Source organism: Hemibagrus wyckioides, linkage group LG13 (genome assembly GCF_019097595.1).
Source record: "Hemibagrus wyckioides isolate EC202008001 linkage group LG13, SWU_Hwy_1.0, whole genome shotgun sequence".
Taxonomy (NCBI): domain Eukaryota; kingdom Metazoa; phylum Chordata; class Actinopteri; order Siluriformes; family Bagridae; genus Hemibagrus; species Hemibagrus wyckioides.
The window spans coordinates 9,015,827-9,040,783 of NC_080722.1; the positions used below are offsets into that span (position 1 = coordinate 9,015,827).

Genomic DNA, 24,957 nt, shown 5'->3' on the forward strand with positions numbered 1-24,957 from the left:
CAACAACAACAATAATGAGTCACAACTAATAAGTAATAATATTTTTTGTTAATGTTTTATTTAAAATATTATGTAACATACACTTTATTGCCAAAAGTTTTGGGACAGTCCTCTAAAATCATTGAAAAGATAGATAGATAGATAGATAGATAGATAGATAGATAGATGATAGATAGATGGCTGAATGGATAGGTTGGATGGATAGGTTGGGTAGGTAGGTAGGTAAAAACTTTATTAATCCCACAGTGAGGAAATTCAATTGTCACAGCAGTTCAACAGACAGTTAACATGCAGGTTTTTAACCTAAAGATAGAAAGAAATGCTTCAGCATACCAAGACATTTTGGACAATTTCATGCTCCCAACGTTGTGGGAACAGTTTGGGGATGACCCCTTCCTGTTCCAACATGACTGCACACCAGTGCACAAAGACATGGATGAGAGAGTTTGGTGACTGGCCTGCACAGAGTCCTGACCTCAACCTGATAGAACACCTCTGGGATGAATTAGATTGGAGACAGTGAGCCAGGCCAAAACTGGGACGTCTGCCTTTACATGCACATGAATGTAATCTGGAGTTGGTCTACCCTTTGCAGCTATAACAGCTTCAACTCTTCTGGGACAGTTTTCCACCTTGCATACATCCAGTTTTTATTACAATTGTTTTACAGCAATCTTAAGTCTTTGTATAGTATACAAGCATTGTCAGAATATAGCCTGCCAATGGACAAAATGAAAATTTGACACCATTACACATTCAGGCAGCAAATATTTATTTGTATACAGTATAAGACAAACCTATATACAACTTTAGAGGAAGAAAAGAGTATTTAGTGCAGGGAAAGAATCCGAATCTTATTTCCGCTACAATTAGGAAGGAATTGAGGAAGAAGGAAAGACAGAAAGATTTAGAATATATCAACAATAACGTTCTCATTATTTGGCAGATCACTAATGGTTTTGACATCAAAACAATAACCGTAGGCACATTCAGTTACACAGGTGCTTGGCTGAGAGAAAATATCAGTAATGAAACAAACTCTTCAAAATATTATCTCTGTCTTATTGTGTCTGTGTGGGCTTAATTTTCATGTACATACCAACATATTTAAGTACATGATTGTAGAGCAACAAATAGTACGGAGTAACTCAAGACCTGCTCTGGACTGAATTCACATTCAGACCCCGAGTCAATTTACATGACAAAGTCAGTGGGTAAATAGAGAGGGAACATACAACTTTAGGGTTTGTAGCTTACAGTAGATCTATGCATCACAATGGAATAGATTTGAGAGACACGATCATCTCTTGAAGTTTACTGCAAGCCTCCAGACCTCTGCACTTTTGCTGAGACAGATCTCCTCTGAAAGATTGTCTAGTCCAGGCAAGGCCGGGGCTCCTTTTTCTTCCAAATGTAATTCCAGAGTGTACTTGATGCTGAAAAAAAGGGTAGAATTGGGGGAGGAGCAACAGTTAGCATTGCAGTCCATTGTTCATGGCACACGCATTCCCTTTTTTCTGCCTGGCCAGCTGCCTACTTGGGAGGTGTCTCAGGGAGGCATGGACTGACAGATGGAAGCCTGGAGGGTCAAAGTGTGGCCCTGTGTAGTCAAAAGGCCCCTGATCCCCAGGGGACCACAAGGTGGAGGAAGCCTTCTTTGCTGTGATTGAAAGCACCCAAGCAGGAACAAAAGCTTAAGGCACTTCTTTGTTCTTTGTGGTGAAGTTCCGGATATTGTTAAGAAAAGTTCTTAAAATTCGGTGGCACACTCCAGGCAATAAATGCGATGAGAATGCTTTCTATCTGATTTGTTAAGTGGTAACACTGCCTCTGTCTACTAGATCAGAGTGCTTTTAATGTTTTTGATACTGTTCATACCCATATGATGTATACATATAGAAAAAATATCAAAGTAAACATCTTAATGTGTTTGGGTTGTAAGCTGTATTAAAAAGAACCCAACCCATTGTCATCCAGTATTGGTTTTGGATGAGAAAACATTGACTGTTATTTAACTCTTCCTATGTAAGTAAAACTCTCAGCACTTTTGTCTGATCGCAAATGCAAATAGCATATAAACAGTGTGCAGAACCATCTGGGGCCAATAAATACTTCATGGTTCACTCACCCAAATGGTGTCAGGGTTTAATGTCAAGAGAGAACACAGATAAAGTAAGCTAAAGAGCAGAGAGACAAAAAATGAATACTCACTCCCATTGAGAACCGTATCTGTTCTCTGAGTTGATGTCCGTCTTCAAAAGCAGGATCTCATGAAGCTCCAAAGTGAAAAGTTCAACATCAGTGACGTTCAGGAACTCGTTCAATTCTTTCTGCAAATCGGCAGAAAGCATCTCTCTATACTCTTTAGAAAGTCTTGGGATCGGGTCCTATGGAGTAACAGATATGATGTTAGAGTATTACTTGCATAGAGTATATGGAGTAACACGTTAGAGAGATTTTCTGTTAGGCCAAATGATATTCCCTGGATGACACAACAACCAAAATACCACTACAACCCTCATTCCAACAGGCTTCATTCCAACAGGCCAAAACACGGGGTCAAATGGCTTAACTCTGCAGACTGCGACACATGTTTTACACAAAAGCCTGGCACACTCTGGCGAACACTTTCTCTGGATTTACGACGCACAGCTTGTGCCTCTTTTCCTCATTTCAGGGTCAGCCCAGGTCAAAGGTCAGCGAGTGAAATTAAGGACAAACTTAAATGGATGAGCAGAAGGTAGCTTAAATGGGTCTTTCAAATTCAAATATGTTTTTTGGTCTGAATACCAATACACATGATTACTCTAAGCTGCAATGTGTTATGATGCTGAAATTCAAACTGTGCCAGCTACTAACATAAGTAACAGATATAAGCGCATATGTAATCCTACATACCTTTAGGATCAAATTCTGGTCCACATGGTAAGCAGCAGAATGAGAAATTCTACCTTGGTGATTCTTAGGGCATTAAGAAATCCCCTGATAAAACTCTTCCTTATGTTACACAATGCTTTACACAATCCTACATTACTCATGTGCTCTCATACAGAGGAACCTTTTATTAAAAAAAAAACCCTCACAGCATGCCTCAAACATGTTTCAGTCATTTCTCTATACTGTCTCTATGTGAATTTATTTCTTTAATATTGTATTAATACAATTCACTCCTAGCTGTGCATCATCCAAATTTTAACCCTGTTAAGGTTAATCAAAATAATAATACATGTTTAAACATGAGGCATCTGAACTACATTGTTATTTCTGAAGCACACTGCAAAATGCATTCCAGCCTCAGTAATATAGAATATACAGTTCGTATACCTATTACTATTCAAATTACAGCAATGCAGCTAGATTCTTAGTCAAAAGGAGAAGCATGTGCAATAAACCAGGGAATCAGCTGATACATTGCTCCTTGGCAGCTCAAACATTGTTCTTTAAGACCTTAGAAAGACTTCCGATTGTTTCGAACTGAGCGTATTTATCATGCACTGTGGCTGTAGAGTGGTGGTGGGGGAATTCACCTGTCCTCTCCTCAGCTTCAGCTCGCTCTTCCAGCAGGTCAGCAGCTGCCATGTGGCTGTACACTGATCCAGCTTGACATCTGCGAGAGCCTAAGAACAGACAGACACATACACAAGAGTGACATTTTATTTGTACACACTAAAAAAATTAAAAACTGAGAACTAGGCCAAAATTATCCCAAAAATCTTCATGAAGTCCAATGATACATTGATAGGAAGGCTACAGTAACTCAAATAACAGGCAACAGTAACTCTTTACATCTGTGGTGAGTAGGAAAGCATCCCAGAATGTACAACATGTTAAATTATGAAAGCTACAACAGTACAAGACCACATCAGGTTTCACTTCAGTCAGCTAAGAACAGGAATCTGTCAGCTGAGAAGAGGAAGTGGGCAGATATTCAACAGGTAAATGTTCTAAACTCCAGTTTAGAACAAGAATACAAATTTCAGTCTCAAAAATGTCTTGGAGTATTGGCAACATTTAGAAGTGGTTACTTCTTCTTTTTATTGATTGATTGACTGATTGAAAGGAAAGCATGGCAAGTGTAAGAGTGTGAAGGTGTGAAGGCATTATCAGCATCATAATCCTGACCTTGGCTACATTGCTGGAAATGTATTGCTTCATCTTGAGAGAGTCCTGAAGATAGGACAGTAGTTGGAATTTGGGATCTCCTCCAGTTTTACCCAGGAATCGCAAGCCAATCTCCAGAGCATATACAGCGTCACACACTTCAGTGAAGGAGCGCAGGACTGTTCTTATTGAGGCGCATACTGAGCCCTTCAGCGGCTCCTGAGCAGGCAAAAAAGGAGATATAGCATTCATTATATTTCTACATATTGTTTCAGCAGTAATTTGGAACATTTGTACAGAAATTTGAACATTTCATTCCTTAATTTTCAGTATGTGACCTTCAGTCAGTTTAGCTAAGAGGCTAAGATATAAATGTGAAATACTTCTTGATTAGTTGTATTAAGTGGTAGTGAGTGTTCACCTGGGGTATCTTGCTTCTGACATCTCTTAAAACTACTGAAAAATCTTGATGATGTCTCTTTAGATACTTTTCAGTGTCCTGCAGGTGGTACAAATAGTGATAACAAATCAACAGCAGAATCATTTATTTGCAATATAGGATATACGTAAAATATGTTGATGTTTGTACAGCATATTAAAATTGTTGTCATTTAATCCACACTATATAGCAAAAACTATGCTGCAGCCATCAGGCCTCCTTTTTAAAATTAACAGCAATTTAATCTTCCTCATATAATTCAATATAATTCTGATGTGGATAGTTAAAGTTGGCTAAAGTAAATCATAAGCTCCAATTTAAATGGATTGACTCTAGGTCAATATAGTCATATGTGTCTATTTTTATATATGAATATAGTATCTATTTTTTTTTTATATTTAGCATTCAAAAGACGCAGTCAGTTAATGTGGGTATTTATTTTACCTGAATGATTTATACACTAAAATCTAGAATGTACAGTATGGAACAAAGTCTGTTTTCTGTTGATTTCTAACAAAGTTAAAATCAATTTGTTCCTAAAATGTCTGACTGTCTAATTTTGACAAAACGTTGATCAGAATCTAAGCCATTATTTTACTTTTTAAGGCATTAAAAGCTGGATATGATAGATTAGGAAATAGATTAGATTACTAACTGTTAGGATGCGTGGTTTGCCAGCTAAGAAGCGTCTGTAAAATTGTTTCTCGATAGCCTGCAGGTCGTAGTCACTGGCGGTTTGTTGACCCTTCAGCAGTGTGTAGTGGCAGTGAGCTAACACCAGGGGCAGAAGTTCCTTCTCTGGGTGGCACAGAGCCAGCTGGCTCTCAGACACTGCACCAATAGGAACACTGTAGTCACTGCAGGACACAAGAGGACATGTGTAAGGGTCTTAAACAGCAAGCAGAGTGAAATTTAAGTCACAGAAAAAACAACTTCAACAATCACACCCAGACACACCTGTCTTCCTGGTGACTGAGTTTCTGAGCTTCTCGCACCAGGCTGTTGTGAGTTTCAGAAAGCTGTTCAATGAGAGCACGGAGACACGAGCCTGGTCCGTGACTGCTCAGGCAGAGAAACTGACTAGAACTGTCCATGGTTATGTCCTTCGCACATAGTTCAGGAGCCAAACCTAAAGCAGCTAACATACACTTACAAGATTAGATCACATATCCAACATCAACAAAAAAACAAAAAAAGAATAAATGTTTTTATTTATTCAAGGTATGGAGCTTATCCCAGGAAACTGGTTGAAACACACACACACACATATATATACACAATACACCACCATACTTCCCATTCACTGTTAAGTGGTTAGCACTCACTGTTATTAGCTAGCTCCATTCTGAGATGGTTCCACACCCTGAAGAAGATCTGTAGCCTTTTTTTGAGTGTATTCCTATGGAGGCCTATTAACACATAGTTATAATAGAACACATTTCATTTAATATTTATGTTGGTGTTTTAAAAAACAATTGAAATTCTATCAAATTCATGTAAATAGACTTAGTATTGTTATTCTATCATGAATATGGCCACCTGCAGGAATGTTGTGAAGCAGTGTCGCGATGGGTAAGGAGTGTGTCTCAGTGTCTGTCGGCACTATTCGTATCAGGTCTGACAACAGGGCTGCCAGGTCAGGAAGACAAGCCAGGTGTCTAATGTACTGCACCTATCACATACACACACAGACAGAGGTACACACAACTCATCAGTCATCCAGAGATTAATTAGATGAGTCATTTTACATCTAAACTTCTAAATTAAAACAGCATTAACCTTTAACCCTGACTGTTGCTCTTGTAATTTAAATTAAACGACATTCCTTTAGGATTCATTTCATCCAAATCCTTCATATTTTAATCCTAAATATTTTAGATACTACATACTTTTATGAGAAACAGTGAGAGGAGAGGAACTCGTTTCTCCGCCTGCTTTTGGGCAATAAGCTGGCAGAGATGTTCCACAGTCAGGGTGTCTGGAGGTGTCCAGAAAGATGCATGATGGGTTGGACATTCAGAGGGGAGAGGAAAGAGGGAACGAGGATCTCCCTTTAGCATCTTCATCAGAGCGCTGCTGGACAGCTTATCATCAGCTGCAACCTGTTCCTGAGCATCACTTAAATGTCTGTTCAAATCCTAAAAACAGAGAAGAAAGCAGAGATCATGTCTTAAATCTGCATAGCAGGGGGCAGAGCATGGATCTTATGCAGATCAGACTGCTTCTTGTTATTCTTGTCATTATTTTAGAGTTGAGTATCACATATATAGCAAATAGTTATTTATATGCAATGCAAATGTAGCAAAAATTCAACAGAAATGCAGCTAGAACAGAACTATGTGAGTCCTGTGAACTGACCTTTAGAATAGGATTGATGACTGTTTCGCAAACCCGCTTCTCCCACTGCTCCCGAGCATGTCGTGAAGACCATTCTGTTGCCCCCTGCTGGCTACGAACTGCCAAAGAATCAAATCTGGTGTGAATGGACATAGTTCTGACTTCCCTTCAAACATCATATCCTCAAGCTCATTCACCAAGTCAGGTCTAAGAATGGCATCAAACCTTGGTAGTGTTAGTACAGCATGAAAAGAAGACACATGATACAGGGTTGTTTGGGCTAATATGATACATTGCTCTATAATCTGTGTTTCAGGGTTATTCAAGAATAATTCTACTGATAAATTCACATGCAAAGGAGATGGAGGCATGTCCTAGTTGTTCTTTATAGCTGTGGCAAGTCATGCAAGAGTATACTAAAACTGAATCTCAAGCAGAAGCATATTTACTGCACAAAAAACTGTTCAATATGTGATATAAAATGTAAAATTGTAGAGACAAGTGTTCAAACTACAAACATCTGCTCTATATGTACCATAATCTAACTTTAAAGCAAAAACACTCATACTTTTGAGAAACATTATTCAATGTTCAGAAAATAATGGTTGTTCAAACTGGTGAAACTAAGCTAATGCAAATTTTTGCCCTTTGGACATATACACTGTTTTGTTCTTGTTTTCCAGGGTGCAGTAAATCACACTACAGACAAGAAATAATTCTATTTGCATAAATAGAACCACCCTGTATTTTGCGATACTCTACATTTTTAGATTGAAATTAACCACATCACAGAGTTACCTCCCTTGATCTGGGATTGGGTAATTATTGGCATTTGGGCCTCTCCAGGTTAGTGTATATAAGCCATGCTAGGCACAGACATCACAACCCAAAGCCTTGCCATTGATTTATGCTTTACAGTTTATCATTCCTTACCTGTCTATAACCTCTGTCCATTGGTATCCCTACACCACTCTTCATACTCGAGACTAATTACACTGTGATTGGGAAATCTTCAGTAATCATATGCAACTACCTTACATTTGTGACATGTAAAAGTGGCAGTTTAGTTAACATTTCTGAAATGTTCTTTTCAGTTTGTATATGATATGACCAGAGTGGCATGTCATGCATCTCATTATCATTTATTTATTTATTATGAATTTCCTGACAGACCTGTGGGGAGCTGTGCAGAGGTGTTGAGGATCAGGTGAACCATGATGGCTATATCATCCCAGTTCAGATTCAGAGTCTTCCCCAGAACCTCCATGTCCTTTTCAAGATGGCGCCACAGAAACTCTCGGACATTATTTACTTCGGGGTGAATCATTGCTCTGATACCCTGGAAAGATTCACAAAAGTTGTTTATGAATATTGTGGTGAATATTATTCAGCATGTACAGACTACTGCAAATTATTCTTGTAGCAAATGTGTTTTTTATGTTTGGATTTTTTTTTTTACAGTTTGAACTAATGGTGATCATTAAATACACTTTTTTACTCACTGAACCAACTGGAATTTAAATCAAACACAAGTTCATTTTATTAAGTGTTTATTAAGTGTTATGGGCCATGATGACTGGTGAATCATATCAGGCTATATAATTTTATTAATTGCTAAACAATTCTAATGTTCATTTACAAATTTATCCATTTATGTGCATAGTCAGGTTTATTATTAGCTAAGTACATGTAATATAAATAAGGGCATACAATCCCTACCCATGCAGAATTCTTGAAAAACACGTGGGTTTATATATATATATATATATATATATATTTCTCCATGGTGATTCAGTATGATTTGAAATAAAACTGATTTTACTTCACACTGTAATGAATCACCATGAATAAAGCACTTTAGATAAAATATAATAACTAGTATAAATATATGTAAGTAATATGTAATATGTAGTAAAATATTAGTATGATTACAATGATCGGATAAATTGCACTAGACCTACATTTTTAAAATCATTATTATTCTTTGACCTGCAGATGTAAGAATGTGAGAGTATAAAACCTCATTGTACCTGGTGATTGAGAGAGGATCCATGCAGCATGGCCAGATGAAGGAAGAGACGCAGTAAACAGGACTGGGCCATGGACAGATCTCTGTTTGGAGCTTCAGATCTGCGGGCAGCATCATCCAGGATATGGCCAGGCCGGGTCTGATCAGGCAGACTGCCTTGGACTAGAGTGAATCCAGCTACTGCATTGTGGTTTCGACCACCAATAGGTACTTTACATGTGTCACACTTTGCTACAATCATTGGCTTCCCACACTAACAAAAGAAAAAAAAACAATCATTTTCCATAATTTTAGATAAGGTCACTAATAAATTGATACCATAAATCCTGTAGGCAATCACGGATAAATTGCAGCTCACCTCCCCAACCACAGACAGGTGACCGTTTTTACAGTCTGTAATTCAGAAGGGGAAAAAAATGAAGACAACATTTCACTACAATCTCCAAACGTCAATTTCAAGTTCACGGTCACTCAACATTTGGACACGCCTGACTGATCATATATTACCATAATGCCATAATGGATTATTGCTCATAAATGCATGTCATATAAATATTCTTATTCAAAAGTTATTTATAATCAGTAATTTTACTTAAAACTTATCATTCTTTTTTTTAATTTTCTCCAACAAATAATTTTCAATTATAATATAGGAGCGAGAACATCAGCCAATTTGGAACTTTTAAGGAAAGTTTCCTAAATGAAGCATTGAGAAGAAGCCAAGAGCATGTTCCAACAAAGATGCATAACCAGGATAAACTGGTTTTGATATGTGTAACATTTCTCCCGGTCATTGCATCATTCCATGTGTGATATTTTGTAGCATTTATGTATTAATTATTATTCTAAAACAATAGATTTCTTTTATTATCCATTTTATATTTAAAATAGAGCAGTGGTGCCCAAATATTTTCACTTAGTGTGTAAACAGATGAACATAGTTTGTCAAATTGAGGTGATGCAGATTTAAGCTTATTTTTATTCTATATCTCTCAGCTCCATTAAAAAAAAACTTACAGTACAGCTTCAGGTTTCCTTCTTTTAATCCCTGAATGACCATACTGGTGTTGTCATCTGGCATGGTGGGAAGAAATGAGTCCTGGATGAAGATAGAATTCTTGTGAGTATTTCACAAATTTCCAGCTGTCATAAAGTCAACTGTGTTTTTACATAATAATATATATTATATATATTATACAGGGACCTGTTGGAACATTACAGCAATACAATTCAGTTCACTTTAATACAATCTACACTTATTGTATATACACTTATATATTTAAATATTAATTTATTTAGATACTTTACTGGGACAGTTGGTCACCGATATGTACATGAAGACCGTCTGTAATGTTTCCACGTTTTTATTTATTTAAATTATTTAATTATTTGTTTTTTTTATTGGTTTTGGATTAAAATGTACAATAAAGTTCTTTTCACACAATATTTGAGGCTTTTACATATAGTATTTGTTTTCAATAACTGGTGAAACTGAAAAGTGAAGTGTGTGCTGATTCAGAAGACACAAATAATATATATTAATATATATTAAATTACTGTGTAAAATAAGATATGTACAGGAGGCTACATTTCAACGTATAGGGTTATGTTGGACTCATGATTGATACCAACTTTATGAAAAGACAACATTAATTTGTGATTATTACCAGAAAAGTTTCATAAGCACGATCTCATGAATGTAAATATTAGTTAGTTATTTAGTTACTTACTTTCTTAGTGTTAATTAGTGCTACCCATTCACTGATTTACTTTTCTTACCCTCATAGCCTGTGGCTTAGAGGCAACGACGTGGAAAGGATGGAGAATTTGACTTCCGCTATGGAACACAGCGATGGCATGAACCAGGAGCTCCAGAAGAAGACGCCTCTGTGCTGATTCGCTTGCACAAACATGCAGGTGAGACATGAAACCTTCAGATGGATTTGATAAAAGGCTGTTGCAGAGTTCACGCAGGTACCCTGACCCTGCTATACTCTTCCTCACACTGTCCTTCAGCAGCTCTAACTCCTGTTGAGGAATACAGAAAATAAGAAAACAGAAAAAGACATGCCTAGCAGTTGTCCTGCTTTTGTTATGCTTGTAATTTCATATGCATTGTCCAAAACATGTTAATATGCTCAGTTTTTATATTCTGGACAGCTGCTGTTCAGTGCTATTCATTATTATTATCTTTTTTGTTTTGTTTTTGCTTTGTTTAGTTTTTACCTCTGCTCCAGGGCGCATGACTGGGTCAGGTGACTCTATGCGGCAGGTCACTTGTCTGAACAAGGCCAAAGCCAGGAGAACACTCTTCACAGACTCTGAACTGCTTACATTCTAGAGAAAAACACACACATATACATATGTGTTAGGATTCAGAAAGCATAGGTCTGTCCCAACCAAATCCTATTCACATATTGTGTTTGAAATGACAGGGTTGTAAACCATTTCAATAAACTGGAGCAAACATGAAGACTATACATGAATACATGAAGTATTCCCTCCAATGCCATGCCCACAGAACATGTGTGTGTGCTGCTTTAGTCTCAGCCTGAAATATTAAGTCTGCTAATGAGATACAGAGCATCTGTTGTTTTCGATACACTTTTCTGAGCAGAAAGTAGATTTGTGAGAGAGTAGTTTTTGTCGACAGGTTTCGGGAAAGGTCTGTTTCATAAAGTAACATACCATACATTCTAGTGAAGCTAGAGATCTAAATTGTGAGGTTAGTACTTCATGAGATCGGTCAGCTAAATGCTTGTTTAGGGTGGGATGTATTCTGAATGGTCAGTCACTCCTGATGTTAGTCGCCATGTCATTTGTTTTTGTCTGCCATTTATAAAAACCCTCTGTGTGAATCTTTGACTGATTTCACTAAATATGCAAACTATATCCTGACCTACAAATGAACAATGCACTATAACAAATCATTCGTAAAAGAAGCTGTTTATCAGGTAATTTCATACTAAAACTGTATTTTCTGGTATTCATCCCACAAAATACAGCGTACACATATGTATCTAAAGGCAGTAAAATGTCTAGTTTTGACAGGAAATAAAGGAAATAAAGTGTGAATTGCTTTGAACTATAGATGATGTGATGACGCAGCATCCGGGCGTGTAGTGACCTGCAGCGCGGCTTTAAGTGCGTCTGTATTGGACTCCATCAGCGCCTGGCCCACTCCATTTCTGACAGTGCGATACTGCTCTCCGCAGCACAGAAATCGATCCACCTCCACAGGAATCAACCTCTTCAAACAGAAAACATGCAGAAGGTAAAGATCACACATTAATGTGCTATTTGTAAAAAGCTCCGGATTGGATCACAATTACCTGTAGTCGCAGGAGCTCGGCAGGAAAGACCCATTCATACGAGGTGCTGTTCATCACGGCTTGTACGCAGTCTGTGCCTGCTTGCCTGTTAAGCGTTCTGAGCAGGTAGACTCTGTACCAGTCATTCTTAGAGTACTCACACACTGCCTTCACCTGCTCTAACATTCTTTGTTCCCATTCAACACATTCTCCTGAGGAAACAAACAAACACTCATGCATACTTCAGAACGTCACAATTAACACTGCACAAAAATACTGAATCAATTTATCCGAATAAATACAAAGTCTATCAAACGTTATCATATCAATGTTAAGTAGTCTGGCTCAGTGTAGTATTCGGTCTACTATACTATACATATTTTTTCCAGAAAATATTCTTAGCCTTACCACTCTGATGGCTGACTGCCCTGGGCAGTATGTGAGCAGCAGTGTCCAGACACATCCTGAAACGGGCCATGGACAGAAGAAACTCAGCTGGCTGCCGTTCTCTGGATGGCGTCTGCTTGCGAGCCAGCCGACTGAGAAATTTTATGTCTTCCTGCTGATGTTCCTGAAGTTCTTTAGCCTCCAGAGTTTCACTTAAATCCGCACAAAACAAAGAATCCTATACAAAACACACACAGGAAATGTATTTATATACATTGAAACAAATGAGCTTACTGCAGGAGGATATAAATGCACAGGAAAAAAGTTACAAATAGGTTGAATTGTATTGTGATATTAAGAAATACGGAAACAATGCATTAGGAAATGTGGAAACATTGTGCATATCATTCCTCAGCAGTGATTAAAGGTGTGGCATGTGTACATAAAATCTCAATATCATAAATATCAAAGATTTATTAGAAATGTACTCAAAAGGGTTGGTGAGATTGATTGAGGCGAGATATACAGAATGTACTGTGTTTTATTTATTTACTTATTTATACATTTATTTCATCTCAGTTGTAGAGAGAGTGTTGACAAGAAATAATTCTTCATTCCCATGCACAATAACACACTCTGGGTTTTATAATCTCACATTTTGCATGGCATTAATGCAATGCACCAGCTTAAAAACTTAAAAACTGTATAGTTACACCTAACAGCAATCTGATCTAGTTGACCATCATTTCGAGCAATTACTTCTATTTAGAAACTTGTCATCTTGATTGCTGTATCTTTAGTGTGTAGTTTAGTGTAGCTTTAGTGTGAGCATTTATATTTCACTAATGGTGAGTAGTAATACCTTGCATTTTACATGTCACACTTTAACACAGAGAAGTTATCTAACTATATTGCCAGGGAATATGTAACTCACAGGAAGTCCAGAGGCGCCCAGAAATTCTCCAAAATCAAACTGCTCTCTTAAGATCTCGTTTTGCACTTTTGGTTCTAGCTTGGGCTAGAACTATAACAACAGAGACTGAAAATGCTTCGAAAGAAATACATGCCTGGAAACAGTTGACAAAAAGTCTGTAAAGTTCCATCCTGTCTTCATCATCCAGGAGTTTGTCCTCTAGGTTCTTCAAATATGTCTGAATGTGTCCCTTTACCTGGTCAAAACTGAAGAAAAAATATGTGTTTGTGGAAAGTTTGAGCAGTCATACTGCATAATACTTTTTTGTGTGTGTGTGTGTGTGTGTGTATGAGACAGTTTGCAAAGCCACTGATACCTGTATTGCAGTAAGAGTTTAGGCAACACAGACCGTACCACAGGACTCTGGTCAACACATTCCAGGAACGGGGTTAGCTCTCTTGTCTTATACACATCTCCTACGAGACACAAAACAATATATTTAACATTTTCAGTAAAACATGCACACCTTAAGACAGCAAATATATTTTGGGCAACTAGCACAATTTTAGGAAATGCACAGGTGCTCTAGCTTCTCCCAGAATATCTAGCATTAATAAAAAGTGCTTACCCTGTGCTGAGATAAGCAGAGAGAAGAGCAGCTCCACCAGGTCCTCTTGGGGGCGCTTTCCCTTGGAAAAGCAGAAACGAGAGATCACCTCCAAAAAGAAGGAGTTACAGCATCTCCTTAATTCTCTATGTTGTTTCAGGGCCGAACTGAAAAAGAAACACGTTGTTAATCAGTAATAAAATACGATGTAACCAAAAACGCAAAGACACTCCCAAATCTGACTGGCCAGAAGATGTTGATTAATTTTCTCTAACAGTAAATGTATAATAATTCTGAGTGTAATTAAAAAACAAGGTTTTTATACTGAATTTATACTTAATATTAATGTATACATATATTATTGTGCTGTTAATATGTTCTATTCGGTCACTGATTCTAAACTAACAACTCTGCATGACATAAACTACGCCTAGCTTTTTTCTTTTTGTTAATTAGAGAGAGAGAGAGAGAGAGAGAGAGAGAGAGAGAGAAAGAGAGTATAAGTTGGTGTGGGGGCAGCTGCTAATAGTTCCACATTTAGCTAGAATTGGTTAAATGAAAGAAGAACATTCACAAACTTCATGTTCTATTACAGTAAAAGAATCAACTTCAGGATACAAACAAGCTCTCTGCTTCTCATCACACCACACTGTCATTAATAATTTTCATATAAGAGCACAACAGAAGTGTTTTATTTTCCGTAGCGTTGTAATTTCCCTTCACTGGAACAAAGAAGCCTAAACATGTTCCAGTATGACAATGCCCTTGTGAACAAAGCAATGACCATGAAGACATGGTTTGCCAAGTTTGGACTGGAAGAACCCGAGTGTCCTGCACAAAGCCCTGATCTTAAGTGTTTAAACGTAGCTACATAACAAAACAGTATTTGTTACACTTGTGTTCATGGGAGACTCACTCTATGCTGACTGAGATAGCTGGCTGATAGTCAGGAGGAAGCTGTGTCCTGCACTTAGGGCATTTTGCTTCCTCTCCTTGCATACATCTCTCCATACAGGATAGGCAGAACACATGTTCACACTGTAGGACACAAGGTTTAGCCAGGTACTCCAGACACACAGGACACATCAGTCCAAACCTAAGGTAAGAAAAAGCCCAGGGAAAAAATGGAGATGCATGTTTAATGGGTGGCATTAAAACTGAAACATAGTCCTTTATTTAATCAAAAAGCACAGAAACCCTCCATAATCTCAATAAAAATTAAACACAAATAGACAAATTGGAGGGTGGGCAATACCGTAATTCTCTGCTTATAGATTCCTTATGGTACGCGTTGAGGATGCGGATGAGCTGCTGTAGGCAGGCTTTGCTCTGCAGTTCAGAGCTCTCCTCCATCAGCTAATGCATTGAGGGGAAAATAATGTTTAGCCATTGATGTGACCAAGAAATTAAATTAATAACCTGTTACCTAAATTGCAAAAGTAGTAATGAAGGATTTTGGTGTGTTTGCCTTCACTGACCCGCTGTAGTTGGCTGCAGTGTTTAAGTGACAAGGCCACCAGCTTCTCATCACGTGAATTTACTTTCATTACAACTTGCTCGATAAAAGCAGCTACCACCAGCATCCCCTGCCATACCGACCTGAAAAACACAAAAATCTTGTGAGAGCAAGTATTACTGTTAATTTGGCAGATATAAACTTCTAATACAAGTCTTTCTCTGTCAATCCACAAGCCTTACTTTATAGCATCCAGATGTTTGAGACAGCCAGGGCTGCAGAGAGAGCAGTATGTGGGACTGAACACTCTCTGCAAGCAGGGCTGCAGCAATTCAACTCGGCCCAAAAAGACTGAGCACTGAGATAAAGATGTAATCAACTGAAGTTTAGTCTCCTCCACACATATCCCGAGTGCCTGAATGTCTTCATGCTGTAACGAATGAAAATTATGATAAAGTTCTGGTCATTTTTTCCTCACTATTGTTCATTAACTTTCATTAAATTCCTTAACTTTTCTTTTTGCTTTTTCTCTGAGAGGTAAGCAGGAGTTAAGTCTCTGATTAAGTTTAAAGGTATCTAATGTTCTCACCATATCTGGTCGATCTTTCTGTTTCAGAATGAGAGGAGGTAAGTGAGGCTGGATCTGCAGAATGTGTAAGAGTGTATCAAGTCGTGGACTGAAGTGTTGGGCTGCTGCCATGATCCAGGCTGGAGAAAGATCAGGGGTCACTCCCATCTCTTGCTGCAGTGCTGCAACACAAGCTAACACTGCTGCACTGAACACCTACAAGAAAAGCACACACATAAATACGCAAGCACAAACACAAAAATAATAATAATCTCTTCCAAAAGTGGAAGTGCTCAGATGCCACTCTGATGGATTTGTTCTAGTCAGTCTGTGTCAAATTCATACTGTCTTTAAGTCCAGAAGATTGATAATAAATGAAACCTTAGAATTAAACTGAAAAAGAAATCCAAACAGCAGCTACTGATCTTGACTTTTGGCCCCCACTGTATGTTTGGTGGGCTGATTCACAGGTCAGGGAGATTTGTTTGGTCTCTCACCCTCACTTCGTCTTCAGTCTTGATTTCGAAGGAGAGTTTCACAAAATCAGTGAGATATCTCTGGCCCAATTCTTTGCGCTCCCTCTCTGAGAGCTTTTCCATGTAGCCACCCAACCGACTGGCAGTCACGGCACTTACAAACTGCTGGATTCGCTTGTGGCTGCTCTGTTCAATACCTGGGACAGAAAAGAGCCAAGCAGATTTTTAGTGAAGTATCACAGTTACCAAAGGATTTGGAAGATGTCCTTATTCTAAAATAAATGCTTTGTAGTCTCCATAAAAAATATCAAAAATATCAAACTAAAATGCTGATAGAGTTGTTTCAATTCTTATTTGAAAACAGCCAATACAGGTCATTTTTGTATCTTGAGGGATATTGGGCTGAGTAAAGTAGTGCTAAAGGCTTGAAGGTAACTTGTACAGAGCCAGGATTGAGAAGTGCCTTCAAGAAGGAGGTCCATTTTAATATTGCATACAAGCAAGTGTTTTGAATCTAATGGAACCAGTGAAGAGATTGCAGCAATGGGATGATGTAAGAGAAACATGTCATGGAGCTGCATTTGGATGCTGCTTCTAAATTACCTAAAAAGCTATCAAACTGGAAAAAAGGACTTTCAGCGCTAAACATACACTATAATTCATGACTATTCTATTATAATCATTACCTTCACTCTGTGTCAAAAAGCCATCCTGTACATCAGAGCTTAAATACTGTTCTAAATGTCTTTGTCTTCTCACCCTGCACAAACTGAGCCTCCTCCCACAGGTTATGACAGTACAGTTTGATGAGCCAACTAAAAGGAGCAGTGCAGGTGTGTGCCTCTCCTCCCACCACTAGATTGTACTGCACATCAATCTCTTCTTCTGAGGAGCTACAAGAATGGAACAAATAGGCATTCAGTTTTCATTGTAAAATGGGTCTTGTGCAATTGACACGTCAAAAAAAAACTAATTACAGTAATCACTACTTTATTCAAACGTGTACCTTGAGTTCTGTGGAACTGGCAATTCTAAAATCTGCCCATCATCAAAGATGTCCAGCCAGAACTGGACAAGCCCCTCACTGAGCCCTTCACCATACAACAAGTCCAGATTACAGTCTCTGTCCAACACCTCTAATATACAGGCCAGAATTGGGGTCAAAACTCCCTGTAGACATCGCCATAGAGTGTGCCTGTGTAGAAAAATCATAAGGAAACAGCTGTGTAAGCAAAACTACTAAGGTTATTCGTTGTCGGTAGAGAACAGAGACATACAGTATCTGTGAGTTGAGAGTCAGTTGATACTGGTGCTTTGGTCCAGTCCAAGTCTAAAGCCCAATGCATTCTTAAATCACACTCACATTCAAGTCTCTAATAAATTACTAACAGGTTCAAGTCAAGTCTCAATTCACAGATAAGTCAAGTCCAATGTTCATCTACAAATAAGAGAAGACAAACATTAAACTGTCACTGAGAACTTATTAAGCCTCTTTCAGTGGACAAGTAGCAACTTCAACAAGATAGACTTCATATTAAACTAGAATGAATATCCTGGTTATGCAATTGCACTTTTGACATATAGTACACCCAGGTGAGGACGAGTTCCTTCCAAGGTTTCTTCCTCATATTGGCTCCTGGAGTTTTTCTCTGTCCCCATCACTTTAGGCTTATGCATTTGGGATAAAACGATACATTTTTCATTTATATCCTGAATTTATATATTTATGTAAATTTCCTAATGCCGATTGTTAAAAGCACATAAAACAGAATAGAAATGAATTGAATTGATTAAGTGGAATCATCACAATTTTATCCTCTAAAATACCTGAGAGTGCCGCCTTCTTGCAAGGCTTCCCGCTTCATTATTTCTCTGTTCACCCAGTCTCCTGAATTGAGCATACACTCCTCTTTTTGCGTCAGGGCAACCACCATTCGCTTCAGCAATACTTCTTGGAAACGTGCTAATACACAAAATGATATTAACTTACAAGATTTTTATTTATTTTTATTTAAGTACTTCTCAGTTTTTAAGGATTAAAATAAGCAGGCTGTGCCATTGAATCAACTGACCTCCATGACACCCCAAGTCGTTTTCCAGAAGGCCGAGAAGACTGTCCATTCGCTCCATACTCCTAGAAGCTTTATTAATAGAATCTCTAAGAAGTGAAACCGCTTTCTGAGTGCATGATTTCACCAAAGACAAACTGTGCAGGTATGCAGATTCGTCCTGTTGGCCAAATATAAGGGTTTTTATTATACATCTTATGATGCTCTTGGCCACATTATCAGCCATGTAACCTGGTGTCATTCAGTGTTACTGAAATAAATATACTCTAATTAAAAAAAAGTTCAGAAACTTACTGATTGGCTTTTGACTGTGGTTTCTTCTTGATCTTCTACTTCCATGGTATCTGTAAATGCAAAATATGTTAGCAGGCACATTTATGAAATGATTACCAATTGAAATAAAAAGGGTGCTTTAATCCAGAATATTATTTTCTGTCATTTTAACTATAAGTGCATATACAATGAATATTAATTTAACAAACCAGATTGTACTGGCTCAGAGAGTAGCTTGCTGATTGGTGTTCCACAAAAAACAGAGAGATCCAAGCTCATGTCTTTGGTGTCTCTGAGATCATCAATATGTGTCGAAATCCATGCACCTATTGTAGAAAATAAAATGGAGCAAATCCAGAAAACATGTCATAATGAGATGGCTTATTTGAGAATGTGGTTTCACTCACCTCCCTGGAATCCAATATACTTATTGCCACTTGCAATCCTTGAGAGTTTTGTGATAAACACAATATAGCAGTTGGGATCTTCTGACTGAGAAGCTAAAAGTTCATTCATGGTGCAGTACCTGAATACACATTAAAATAATGTTGTAAATTGCATTACATAGGAACCTTTATTATATACTTCCAATGTAAAATGAAAAGCAAAGGGCAGAGGGTATAAATCTCTCACTTTGCAGAAGAAATGAGCTCATTTTTGCAGAGTGATTCCTCCATATCCATCTGAACCAACAGGACATGCAGAGACAGTTGTGCAGTCTTCAGGAATTGTCTAGAATTTGACAAAATATTTGACTTATATTAATGTAAAAACAATGAAATTCTACACAAAGCTAAAAACTCTTCACAGATCTTGGTGTCAATAAAAGTGTAATCTTGGCTTAAGGCTTAAAAAAGGTGATAGGCAATACATATAAATGTGATATGGGTGTAATATAGAATTCATGTAGTTTGGCAATAGTTGCTCCATACCGAATTTTGCTGCAGAAAGAAGCTTCTGTGTCAAACTGGTGCAGAGAGAGCAAAAGGAGACGCTCCACGGACAGACCCAAAGCTTGGGCCAGATTTTGCAAATCTGCTTTAGTTAGCAGACTAGAAAAGGTGGTTACCTAGCACAAAATGCAAGATTTTAATGCAATTAAATGCCGCTCCATCTACTACAGAATAATCTTATACATTACACATAGAGAGAGAGAGAGAGAGAGAGAGAGAGAGAGAGAGCATCCAGTACAATACAGTTTTCTATTATACAGATACCACTTTTCAATTTTCTTTGAATGTTCAATAATATTTCTCACCTCTATAAATCTCTTCTTTTCCTTGTCACTCTTCTTTAGATGACTGTGCATAAATGCTCTGAGGGAATGGTGGTCTTGCTGATGAAAATATAGCCTCTGAAGCCTTTCTACCTCATTATTTCCCAGCCCCGATTTTTTTAGCCTCAGTACAGAATCTGGTGTTGAACAGTTCAACAAGAAGTGTTTGGCGTATTCATAAACCTCTTCCTCCTCATCTTTGGATTCTTTTGGCTCGTTTAATCTTATTTCCTCTTGGCCATCTGGATGTATATCCATATCTACAGACACGGGAATTTTCCCAAGAGCATCTTGTTCTTGTTCAGCTTCAGTGTTGCCCTCACTGTCATCTACATCCATTAAGACAAGTCCCTCATTGTTTTCATCGAGGAGAGTCTTTCCTGTATCAATGCCTGTCAAAGCACTTTCCTTGTCATCATTGGGTGCAGTATCATAAGACTTAACTTCTTCTTCTTGATAGTAGATGTGTTCCTTATGTTCATTTATGTCATCCTCTGTGGACCTCCTCTTCCTGGGCATGTTAGCGTCAACTTGATCTCCCACAGTCTGATGATTCTGTTTTTCTATTTGTTCTAATGCCTGCAGGAGAGCACTAGCACAAGCATCTCCATGAAAACCAACAAAGGCATCGGACGAGCTAAAATCTGATGCCGATGCCTCAGGATACTGAGAAAACTCATTAACCCAGTTCTTGAGTTTTTCCAGAACTCTTTGCTGCCATTGAGTCAAATCTGTACTCCTGTCTACTCTGTGCTTCTCCAGCCTGTTTTTCAGAGGAATAGGAAACTTGTCATAGACTTTTTCCTGGTCCTCTATCACAACCATTCTGAAATCTTTGTGAACTCGACACTTTACCCTGTGTGACCCTAAACCCAGGTCGACATACTGCTGCCCACTAAAGTAAACATAGTACTGGTTCAACGCATCATACAGACTTTCATATAGGTTAAGCAGATTCAAGAGGATGACTGTCCGGCCAGTTTCCATACACATCTTCACTCGACTGACATTGCGGCAGATTTGAGCATACTCCTGATCTTTGGGAAATCCTGAACCAAACACAATTTCAGGGCAGGTGTATCCATCTTTTGAAAAAATACACTGCTGAATTATGTGTAGAGCAGCGTTGTTCGTTGTGAGCAAAAGAAGATAGCGACATTCTTCTTCATTGTTGTGATCAAGGTTTTGTTTAATCATTTCCAGTGTGCTTATCATAGGAATTTCATGAGGTTTGGAGAAGAGATCTTGGAACTGACAGAGAGGATCAAAGTTGTTTTTTTGTCCACTGAAATTTCGCAGTATAGCCTTTGCTAAGTTGCTGTCATTGGGCTCACGGTTTGTGTTTTTAACTAGAGCAAAAATCATTTTCACCAAACTGTAATAATCCCTGAGTCCAAAAAATTGATCGATGTCACTTTTACAAATGCTTAAAAAGCCTTTTGCCAATTTAGGCAGGAGATGACTGATTTTGTGACGAACTAACTCGGATGATGAGCAGATACCTTTGGCTGTCTCCACTAACTCGTTTTCACTTGGATCCCAACGAGAAACAAAAATCCCTCTGTTCATCTTAGCAGGATCAAGAGCCCAGTTTGAGATTCCAACAAAGCCCACTTTCATGTGCGGATCTGGCCTGTCACTGTCAATGCAGCCATCCTCCAAAAGTGGGTGTAGGGTTTTCAGAGGCATCTGAGAAGAATCTTCTGCCAATCCTATCTCATCCAGCACTACCACTGATACATACTCATCTAAGTTCTTGTCTTTTTGAAAACGAGCACAACTCCTGAAAGTTCCAATGATCCCTTCTGAACTCGAGTGAGGGCTACACTGAAAAGACACCATGTGCACCTCTTTAAACTTCTGGAACAATTCACTCTGAGAGGCCTGCCCTTGCATGGCATAAGTTACAATAGTCTTTGCAAGAGACTTAGAGCTCCCTGGCTTGCCTACCAGGAAGAGTGGGATCTTCAGCTCAATGCAGACAACCATGAGAAAGACATTTTCTTTCAATGCTAAATTCTTAGCAATTGTCTCTCTTGTTTGAATGTTCTGGAGGAAGAAGTCTTGGCAAGAGGAAATCTCAAGCTGCAATGCCCGTTCGGAGTTGAGTGGTGGTGGAAAGAACCGGCTAATATTCTGCAGATACTTGTCTCTCAACTCAAGTGATGGATAATAGCAAATACCCAAAGCAAGAGCCAAACATTTAAAGGTCATTTGTGTAATGTCAGTCTCTATACATTTTGGAAAAAGGTGCTGTCTGTGTTTGTAGAACCACACTAGCACCCTCATTGATCTTTCTACATCCCTAAGACTTACAAAACTGCACTCATCCACCTGATGACGCATATGCCTTTGAGAGGCTGCTAAAGCTTGAGTGATGTCGTCCTGGCATTGAAATGGCAAGCCATGTTCTTCAATTTGTTTCTGTACAATTTGTCGGATGTAAGAATGTTCTGCTGAATCACTCAACTGCCCGAAGTCCCAAACAAGGGGGATCATACTTGGGGGTAACTGATGAACTCGGTACACAAGCTGGCGCATGGGAACTTGACCAAGTCGGTCCTTTGTTTCCCCAGCCTTTACTCTGTAGCCCAATCCAGCTCTTTCCAAGCGTTCAATCATTCTGGCAGTGTGCCTCCTGTAGGGATTGCATGCAGCAATTATTTTCAGTCCAGAATTTTTCTTCAAAGGTTCTCCTTGCACAGTCTTGTCACAGAGTACCTCTTTTATAGCAAAGATGGCCTCTGTCGTGTTGGCCTCATCAAAAAACAAAATGGTGTCCAGTTTGTAATTTTTACTGTTTCTCTGTGCAAGTTCTTCAGCCTCCCTCACCTTCTTGTATATAGTGTCAGCAGTAGTTCCCCCATGAACTTTAACCAGTTTCATGTTTTCAACATGTCTACCTTCCCTTTGCAGATCACAAAGAAACTTTACTAGTCTGGTCTTCCCACAACCAGTTTCCCCCATTATAATCACTGGTATTTCACACCGGAATCTCATATGGATGGCCAGCATCTTCATTACATTGTCAGAAGTGAGCTCATATGTGGGATCAGGGTCAAATGATTCCCTTCTCTGAGCACCAACAACAATGGAAAGCTTTTTTATCTTGGTATTTCTTGGCAGCTTGTCAAAGTCTTCAGAAAATGAAATCCCTTGATTCTGAAGTCCTGTGAACAGATCACTTGACATCACATTTCCCATCAAAACATTTTTAGTTTGTGGGTCAACAACATTAACAGAATTTCCGATGGAATTTTTATTCACATGAAAACCAAGGAAGGTCATGGTCAAGTGATCTGCATTAAAGAATATATATGGATGAGATTCATTCTCCCATTGCTTCCTAATAGTTAACCTAGATAACAGATCATCTTGATGGTCACTGTGTGAGAGAAGCGAAGGGCTTTGATCAGAGATGTTCATGGAAGGAGATGCAAAGTCCCTGGCCATGTGTATCATGAATTTGACTATGAAGCTCTTGAAGCCACTCAATATGCTACCAAAAAAGTCTGGATCACAGAATCCAGAATTCTCACAATCTTTGAGCTGCAGGTTTAGGAACCAAGTAAAGTGCTTCAGTTCGGCCCATGAAGGGTCCTTTAGTCCACAGTTTGACAAAAGATGATGAAGACAATCAACTTTATTGCCCTCCACAGATCCAGCTTGATATTTGAAATGATCCAAATCCTGATTTCTGTTAAATCTCCTTAAATACTGGTAAGGTCTCTGAACACCTTCACTTTCAAACTCTTGTCTGTCCATCAGTGGGTCTAAGGATTTATGTTTCTCACGATTTCTGATTGTGAGCTCCAGCTCTTTTACTTCTTTGGGGGGTTTACAGTGAATGGTTGGTAGCAAGCTGAGAAGCCCTTGGTTTGACTAAAAAGAAACCAAAGAATTATGCAAAACTATGCATTTATTTTAAGAATGCTTTAATTAGAATGATATTATTTTGTTAACTATTAACATTGTTTTAACTATTAACATTAACTTCATCTTAGTTGTGATAGAGTGCAGGAAAGGACAAACCTCTTTATGGGATTGTCCAAGTTGAGGAGAATCTGGCAGAATTGCTTCAACTGCTATCAAGTGGGCTGAATTTCTCCTCCATAGTTTTCCTTCACTGTCACTCAGACATCCTAGAATAAGAAATCTGAAGAGGAACTCCTCCAAACCACAACGGACCTGTTAAGACAAAAATCTGCTATTAGCATCAGACTCATGAAAAAGTAAAATTACTCCAACGATAAAAAAGTAAATTTTGCAAAAAAGTAAAGTTAAATTTACAGCTGCAGTGTCAATGTGCAGGAGAACAGGATCTTGTTCTTTTATTGATGACTGCTTGTCACAAAGTGTTTGGACTAAGCAATCGAAATCAACATTGGGTTCTACCAGTCTCACTGGCAGATAAGTGGCATTTGGGAAAGTTGTCTTGAAATTCTGGAACATCCTTGTAACATAGAGTGACTTTCCTGCAAGGGCATAAAAGCAGCAAGTAAGATGGCAAGTAGAAATATTCAACACTTTATCTTAAAATTTTGATCATTTTATTGCATTTACTACCAGTCAAAAGTTTGGACACACCTTTTAATTCAATGTTTTTTGTTTAGGGATTTATTTTCTACATTCTAGAATAATACTGGAGATTTCAAAACTATGAAATAACACACATGGACTTAAGTAATCCATATGTAATGACAACAAAAACAGTC

General features: G+C 38.3%; 1 protein-coding gene across 3 annotated transcripts in view; it reads right to left on the reverse strand.

Annotated features, from left to right (window-relative positions):
• Positions 1-122: 122 nt before the first annotated feature.
• rnf213b (ring finger protein 213b) overlaps positions 123-24,957 on the reverse strand; it is a 40,089-nt gene continuing 15,254 nt past the window's right edge. For 2 of the 3 annotated variants that reach the window (XM_058406220.1, XM_058406219.1), the window contains exons 23-63: positions 24,533-24,717; positions 24,275-24,430; positions 20,225-24,124; positions 19,899-20,035; positions 19,600-19,698; positions 19,374-19,492; positions 19,176-19,292; positions 18,988-19,037; positions 18,697-18,853; positions 18,452-18,587; positions 17,631-17,819; positions 17,384-17,517; positions 16,646-16,821; positions 16,170-16,364; positions 15,823-16,010; positions 15,603-15,723; positions 15,380-15,480; positions 15,041-15,220; positions 14,146-14,291; positions 13,894-13,993; positions 13,672-13,783; positions 12,626-12,842; positions 12,239-12,429; positions 12,034-12,156; positions 11,133-11,243; positions 10,686-10,934; positions 9,924-10,005; positions 9,265-9,299; positions 8,908-9,159; positions 8,051-8,216; positions 6,899-6,996; positions 6,430-6,678; positions 6,080-6,212; positions 5,866-5,949; positions 5,498-5,678; positions 5,196-5,397; positions 4,523-4,600; positions 4,123-4,320; positions 3,528-3,617; positions 2,212-2,387; positions 123-1,436 (exon numbers count right to left, since the gene is read on the reverse strand). In XM_058406220.1, the coding sequence (XP_058262203.1) occupies positions 1,301-1,436; positions 2,212-2,387; positions 3,528-3,617; positions 4,123-4,320; positions 4,523-4,600; positions 5,196-5,397; positions 5,498-5,678; positions 5,866-5,949; positions 6,080-6,212; positions 6,430-6,678; positions 6,899-6,996; positions 8,051-8,216; positions 8,908-9,159; positions 9,265-9,299; positions 9,924-10,005; positions 10,686-10,934; positions 11,133-11,243; positions 12,034-12,156; positions 12,239-12,429; positions 12,626-12,842; positions 13,672-13,783; positions 13,894-13,993; positions 14,146-14,291; positions 15,041-15,220; positions 15,380-15,480; positions 15,603-15,723; positions 15,823-16,010; positions 16,170-16,364; positions 16,646-16,821; positions 17,384-17,517; positions 17,631-17,819; positions 18,452-18,587; positions 18,697-18,853; positions 18,988-19,037; positions 19,176-19,292; positions 19,374-19,492; positions 19,600-19,698; positions 19,899-20,035; positions 20,225-24,124; positions 24,275-24,430; positions 24,533-24,717 (9,749 nt within the window). In that variant the 3' untranslated portion in view covers positions 123-1,300. The remainder of the gene's footprint in view (positions 1,437-2,211; positions 2,388-3,527; positions 3,618-4,122; positions 4,321-4,522; positions 4,601-5,195; positions 5,398-5,497; positions 5,679-5,865; positions 5,950-6,079; positions 6,213-6,429; positions 6,679-6,898; positions 6,997-8,050; positions 8,217-8,907; positions 9,160-9,264; positions 9,300-9,923; positions 10,006-10,685; positions 10,935-11,132; positions 11,244-12,033; positions 12,157-12,238; positions 12,430-12,625; positions 12,843-13,671; positions 13,784-13,893; positions 13,994-14,145; positions 14,292-15,040; positions 15,221-15,379; positions 15,481-15,602; positions 15,724-15,822; positions 16,011-16,169; positions 16,365-16,645; positions 16,822-17,383; positions 17,518-17,630; positions 17,820-18,451; positions 18,588-18,696; positions 18,854-18,987; positions 19,038-19,175; positions 19,293-19,373; positions 19,493-19,599; positions 19,699-19,898; positions 20,036-20,224; positions 24,125-24,274; positions 24,431-24,532; positions 24,718-24,957) is intronic. The other variant, XM_058406221.1, reaches the window with a different exon arrangement.